This window comes from Echinococcus granulosus (assembly GCF_000524195.1).
Source record: "Echinococcus granulosus chromosome Unknown EG_S00086, whole genome shotgun sequence".
NCBI lineage: Eukaryota > Metazoa > Platyhelminthes > Cestoda > Cyclophyllidea > Taeniidae > Echinococcus > Echinococcus granulosus.
The window spans coordinates 98,948-106,108 of NW_020170466.1; the positions used below are offsets into that span (position 1 = coordinate 98,948).

General features: G+C 41.0%; 1 protein-coding gene across 1 annotated transcript; it reads right to left on the reverse strand. All coding sequences in view use genetic code 11, as the record gives it.

Annotated features, from left to right (window-relative positions):
- Window positions 1-4,409: 4,409 nt before the first annotated feature.
- EGR_07764 (hypothetical protein) lies at window positions 4,410-6,126 on the reverse strand (the record flags this gene model as incomplete). The annotated part of the gene is made up of 2 exons (XM_024497013.1): window positions 4,410-4,645; window positions 5,943-6,126. 2 exons carry the CDS (start codon window positions 6,124-6,126, stop codon window positions 4,410-4,412), a joined length of 420 nt encoding a protein of 139 aa, XP_024348567.1.
- Between the last annotated feature and the right edge of the window lie 1,035 nt (window positions 6,127-7,161).

A 7,161-nucleotide genomic window follows, 5' to 3' on the forward strand; every position in this document is an offset into this window, starting at 1 on the left:
AAAGCACACATACACCCACAAGTGTGAGGAAAAACATTTAATGCATTGACTACTGAAATATGCATGACCTTTCAAGATCAACACAAATAATTTGTCACGTAAAGCCTTGTTGATTGAAGGCGGCGCCTTTAAATTAAGGCTATGGATGCAAAAAGAGATGTCGCAATCCGAATAAGAATCAAGTCAAACTGGTATTTTAGAGGCTACAAAAGAGGTTCAGATAAAACCAATCCTAAAGAAGTTTTTCCTCAAATTTATGCACAGTCTAGCAACGTCTGACCAATAGCTAGAAAGCAGTTTTAACATGGGAAGACTTGTCAACACAAGTGAAACGTTTCACCATCGTAGTTCCCCCAGAAAGACTGGTCTCTTGTGTACTTCCGCAGTGAGCTGTGTTGAGCAGTCGCCCATGACCAGGCGTTCCGCGCGTTGAATTAATGTTAACGGCAATGATTGATGTCAGATGAGAATCACCACAGTTGGAGCAGTCACTGACAGGCGTACAGTCGGCTGTCTTTGAAGGGCTCACGCTGTCAGAGTGCACTGCTTCCATCGCCACGCTGTACTTGAAGTCTTCTGCAGATATCCAAGGATTTAATGTCTTCTTTGGCAAGAAGCTTCAAAACCAGGCGTTATTGCATGCACGTGCTACCACTGTTGTGATTGGAGCGATCTAGAACTAGTTTGCTAGCTATTAATAACACTTGCCACCTGTTGCTGTACATATTGCCGTCACAACGCACTTTTTAAATACAGCTATGATTTAAAGACTTAGTCTGCCCTTCCCAGGGGAAAATAATATGAAGGGGATGATCAAACCATTCGATCGTTCACTGAAATACAAATAAGTAAAAAAAGTAGCAGAAGAACTAACAGAACTGCATCGAAGAGTAGGTGACGGAGGAGATTGAGGAAGTGTGAAAGCATTTCTACCCTCCCCTGTGGCAGAGTAATGATCGCATCCGCTATTTGCTTCACTGTATTTTCGCTAGCAAATAAGGGAAAGAAAAGAACAAAATGAGGCTGTCATTTTGTGACCCCCGTAAGATGAACCTGTCTTTAGCAGCAATTCAGCACAACATACACACACACTAGTACTGCAGCCACTTTACATACAGTGTGGGGTGGATACCTGGTTTGCCTATGCGGTTGGTTAATTTTATCAATCAAAGTCAACTGCCAGAAAAGAAGTTCTAGCTCAAATCACTGATTAACATCCCGTGTTTGAGACCACTCATCCAAAATAAGTAATACCCACCAAACACACTACTTACATTAATCCAGCCCATGAATACCACAAGCTAATGTAACATCACTACTTCAGGACTAAGAAGGGAATTAACGAAAACTCCAAAATCCACCGCTAAAAAATTAAGCAACTTCTGACAATAGTGACTCAGTCATATAAATTTACTAAAACTAGCGTAACATAGGTTCCCACTTGAGTCGATTAGTAATGCAATCTACATAAAAGTACGGTTTTCCGATGGAAATTTTCCCACTTATCAAAGAATTGAAAAAGCCAGAGAGGTAAAGAAGTATCAATCAAAAACCCTGGATTATGAACGGCGCTTGACTAATGCTCAGCCATATTCAACCACCTTTCAACTTCAAATTACGTATCGCCACTCCCAAGTTATTTTGACACTGAAGTACACGCACATATACAGGGAGTGGCTTAGTGACATTCAAACGCAGTGCCACATCTGGTCAGCTGTTTAGAAAAGTCAAAGGAAATCCGTAATCCTCATCCTCTCAAAAAGAGGTGGCTAGTCACTCACCTCTCTAAACGCGAAAGCAGGGAATTTACTTCCAACGATTCCCTATAATGTAGTGAGCGTAGCTGGTAAATGAGTACACGGAGGAATAGGCCTGCAAATATACGGTTTTCCACACCAACACCTTCATCCGCTTCTTCCTGCAAAAAGCGCTTTAGCAGTCGCTGTACAAAACACTGGCGATCCAACGCCTGAGCCAGAACGACAGTCGCCTCCAGTGATTGGGTTGTAAAGAAGGAAAGGAATAGATTACGCACACAAAGGGCCTCCAAGTGGAGAAGGAGGATATCAGCCAGGTCAGTTCTGGAGGTGAGAAACTGTAAAACAACGGGTTGGCTGCAGACATGCACAAATATGCGTGAAACCAATTCCAAGGTGAAAAGGCTAGGAGGTTTCTGATCATCCAAGAGGAGGTTATAAAGGTCTTCTATTGCCTCTTTACATTCTGCAAAGGTGTCGGACAGATTGGACACGTCATGGAGGAAGAGATTTCCTACAATCTCCGATAACCTGACAAATTAAGGGAAAAAGTTTCTCAACAAGAGAGAGAATGAAAGAGCTTCGAGTGCGGTAAACTCACGCATATCGATTTTCATAGAACTGAGTCATGTCCGATTCTCGGCGAACGATTTCGATCATTTGACGAATATTGTGGGGTCTACATAAACTGAGGGAAAAGTGCTCTGTATGGATTAAAACTTACTAGAGAATGAGCCCAACATTTCCATCTGCATAGGCTTTAATGCACTGAGGGTGTATCAAAATGTTTTCAAGGTTAACATCCTGGAGGTAGATGGATGGTTAGAGAAAATCAAGGAAACTTACTGGATTTTTAAGGAGACCGTCTAACTGTATGCTGAACCCACTTTCATCTACCATTCGAGGTTAACGTGGCTGAAACGGAAAAGTGTAAAAGTGTTCACAAATGCAAAACTTGAAAATCCTGTAAAGCGGTGCAAAATAACCACAGACAAGAAGTAGTGTCCTGAATTTTTTGATGAAATCAGGTTTTTATCGCAATGATACAAAGGCATGGACAAACATGTTAGAAAATAATATATTGACGTTTCGTTAAAAGAATTTATACAGTGCAACCAAAACAACAATCCAAGCGAATATGCGCATCGAAAAATGAGCCTTGACTCAATGATAGAAACTGATTTACGTTAAGTCAAACTGATTAGTATTCAACCGTAAAATTAACGATAAAAAATGGCTGCAAAAAACTTAAACTTAAATGAGAATTAAACAGTTACTTAAAGCAGGACAAATGCATGCACTGATCAAAAAGGGATAATATTGTGTTCTACGGCTTGGTGGACAAACCGTGTGTTGCGCTAATGCACATACAGATCAAAAGAGGAGTTTTGTAGGCTAGAAAACCAACACTCTGAACGAATTAGAACCAAGGTCATCAAAGCCTAATGAAGATTATCAGCCAAAATTTAAGTATTTTATCATTAATGCAGTTTCCTAACCCAAATCCAGGGCGTGTTTATTAAAACGCATCGCACGATGTATTGACTGACGTAAAAAACCATACTGCAAAGTAATAATTATTTGTTTGCTTCTTCATTATAATTTCGTAGTGGCTATAAGCCCGATCTTTGCATTCTTTCTAAAAAAATGCTTTTCAAGCCATGTTGGTAGCCTTGAGTTTTTCTAAACAGCAGTAATGTATATTCTGCCGTAGTATCATATCTTCCGCCTTTATGGGAGTCTCGGTATGCCACACACACCACGCATTAACTCCGATTTTCTTGATTGGCAAATATATAGATACGGTGATAGAACGACACTGCACCAGTGTCTGTCCTATTACCTTAACTAGGAGCGAACTACCTACCACCCCACTCACGCTTTTGTAACCATCCCAACGCCACCCCTTTTCGCCATCGACTTCCAATTCTCTTTTATTCACTACCAAAACCACTAATAATTCCACAAGCTTACGCAACATTTCAAGCGCATGACCGTTAATCCCACAATGATTGATGATACACACCTCGGTACCGAATCAGTTAATTGTTACATTTCCACATACAAATAAAGCTACTACCGATCCCACTAGCAATTGAAAAACAGATCCAGATGTACTGATCTTAGAGGACACCTCCTCCGCCTCTAAATATTCTCATTCACATTTTGCAGAAATTTCTGGATACTTTGAGGACTACTATGAGAAGGATTTCGAAATCTCGTCTCAAGCAAAACCTTCGAAAAAGGTAACAGTAGAAAACTACTTAATTTCTTTTCCACTCGATTAACAGCGACAACCAATGCACTGCTCACCTAGGCCATCAGGTTAACTCAGTTATGGTGCCAAATAAACCTGACAGCAGGCAGAACAATTTAATGTCAGACAATGCATCTCTAATTAATCCAACAAAGTCCAACTTCAATACACCCTTAAACAAGCTTATCAATCAAAGACAATTAATCTCGAGTTCTGACCCATATGTCATGCAAGCCCTCTGCTTGTCCCATGGCGGAGCTTTCGATAGACTGAGGTCGTGCTTTAGGCATTTTTAAATTCTGTAACAAAGGTAGGAGGTTATCTTTTTCTGAGCAAGCAGTCAATTTGTAGGAAAACGGAAACACCAAACTTTGATGGTGGGTAGTAACAGGAGATTACAAAATGCTGGATGGCAGCGATATGACTATTTGGTGAAACGCTGACAGTGCTTTACTTAATGCTTGGGGTGAGAGGCGATAAATGCAGGAGTTTGTAGTGGTAGCAATCGCATTTAGTATGAGCCGCTTATCCAGCGACGCGAAGCCGTTTGAAATAAACTCCTTGACAAGGCAAAGCATATGGTCGAGGGAGACCTCCGCGACTGTGCATTTAGGCGCACCGCCAGTGGCTACTGGAAGCAGATGACGATATCACGCGACTGTTGAAAGTAAAGTCAAATAAGGACTCAGGACAGTTGGCACCAGATACTACTAAAACAAGTTCCACAGGACTATAGACTAGCCATCCTCCTGATACCTTGCAACTGCTAGCTGCTATTAAATTGCGTCCCATCACCAATTTTCAAGCGCCCAAGGTCTAAGGAAAAAAAATAATAAACCAGGACAGTAATTGCATTAAAATTGCACTAAACATTACCTTATAACCTCTTTTAAAAACTATTTTAATGACGCATCGTGTTTTTTAGACGTGATTGCTCAAAGTCAATGCAGGCACCACGTATATCCACTAGTAAGGATATAGACAAGGCCAAGTGAGGTTTGTCGTGTAGCATGATCACCATGCTGACTTATTTCCCTACAGAGGAGGCAGTCCACTAGACCAACTGGTCGTCTTATCTGCTTTGCAATGCTTTCAAGTGGCGATGAGGGGTGTGGCTGGATATCATGCCGAAGCACCACAAAGTGGTGGTAATTCCTGTGGAGTGCCATCGGGAACTGCTTCCATCTCAAATTCTGCACTGTAGTAAGCAACAGCGCAGACGAAGATGGAAAAAAGACTAAATCGCAGTAGAAAACACAGAGATTCATGGGTATACATCTCCTTTACATACCTCCAAGAAAAGCAGTTGTCATGAAGAGAGTGCTCCTCGATGAAGATCAGGCAGCTAATTTCTTACCGACGCAGTTTGAACAGAAGATGTAATAGTTAAGAACCCCACATTTAATGCAACTAATAGGAAATAAACGATATGACTTCATCTTCCTCCTCACACCTTGGGGTCACTAGTAATTTAACACAATTTTGACAGTTAAATTAGGGGTGCAACAACAAGGACTGTTCAAAACGCAATTACATTGACCTTTTCAGTCACCAACAGCTCTCCCATTCTGCAAGTTGACGACGCCACTTGCATGGACAACTCACTACGTTAAAAAGAGAAGAACATCAAATTTGACGGGTTTTATACTGCACAAAAATGCAAAAACAGGTAAATATTAGTAGTGAATATTCAAATAGGAGACGGTACTGCTGAAACCACGTCGAATATTCGTAAAATATCTTAAACTCAAATCATGCTTAATAAAGGGAGATAACATAAAAAGGCACCTCAAACTACTCAAGTTCCCTCTGCAAGTCAGTCGCCTAACTAGACCCTCCGTCCCGCAGAACTGACTAATCGGTGTTTCCATCCAGCGGCCAAAATCAACGGGAATGGGAGATAACATTAATGTAGCAGCCATCCGAACCTACAGCGAAGTGTTTAACATCATCTGGCAGAGTGCCATACCTCTCTTTCACTGCATTCTGTCTCTCCTCCTCCTTTGCTGCCATCGTCGACTGAAAATACATAGTCTTCGCTTTCAACTCCTCAAGTTCCTCGCTGTCGGCGGACACTTCTAAGCCAGCCTCAAGCATCTTCACAGCCTCCATAGATTTAAAATGAATCACCAACGATTTTGCCACTCAGAAATTGACCCTGAAATAGGTGGGATACTGCTTAATCACCTATTTATAGTCCTTCACACACAAAATATGATTTCTGTTGAAAATTGCCCCAAACTTAGGGGAGGGGAGATCTACTTCTCTGCTCATGTACCACTTTCCGATTGGAATAGAATACAGAAAAACGTTTCTTATTAGTGGGTTTAGCAAAAAGAACCCTCGGTATGGACGGTGATAATCTCGTGGCCTTTCTTCTTTACAGAGTAATTCTCCTTCTTCTTGAAGCTCTCCGCTTTGGCGTTGGGGTCATTACTTTCATGCTTAGTAGTGCAGTGGGTCTGGTAATCAGGATTTCCCTTCGTTCCTTTTCCTGAGTTAACAAAAAGGAGTGATGGAGGATACCTCTCCGGCAGAGGTTTCAGTCGTCATTTTAAAATTACAGACATAACACCGTTTATTTATGTGTCACAAAGAAATAATATGAATAAGTTTTACCATAATTCAGCAAAGATAGAGAAGCTGGCAGTTTAAAACTAAGGCAGAAATATACTTCTGGGTGACAATAGGGTAGAGCGATTGCTTACCTCACAGGTACAGGCTGGAAACACATTCTAAAGATGCCTTCAGGGTTAATTCTAAGTATTTGTGCAATGCAGTTTAAAAGCCAAGAAAATAGTGCTAGAAAAGTAGCAAAATATAACTAGTTAGCGATAACAAGCCCGATTACTGATATATCTTGAGCACAAAAGCATAGATAATGCAGTGGAAGCCTAAGGTCTTTAACAACATGGGTTTAATCAGAAGATACAAATGTGATAGCAAGATTATTTGTTTAACTCTTCATTTGGGTTTTAAAGACGGTCAAGTTTCCGATTCTATACTTTTGTCTCCGTGCCATGCCAGAATTCCCTCCCCACCACGGGCTTCTTTCGTCATGTAAGTCTCTGGGCACTATAATGATGGCCACAAAAGCAAACTTGATTCCAAAGGACAACTACCATAATTCTTATTTCCAGATGGTGG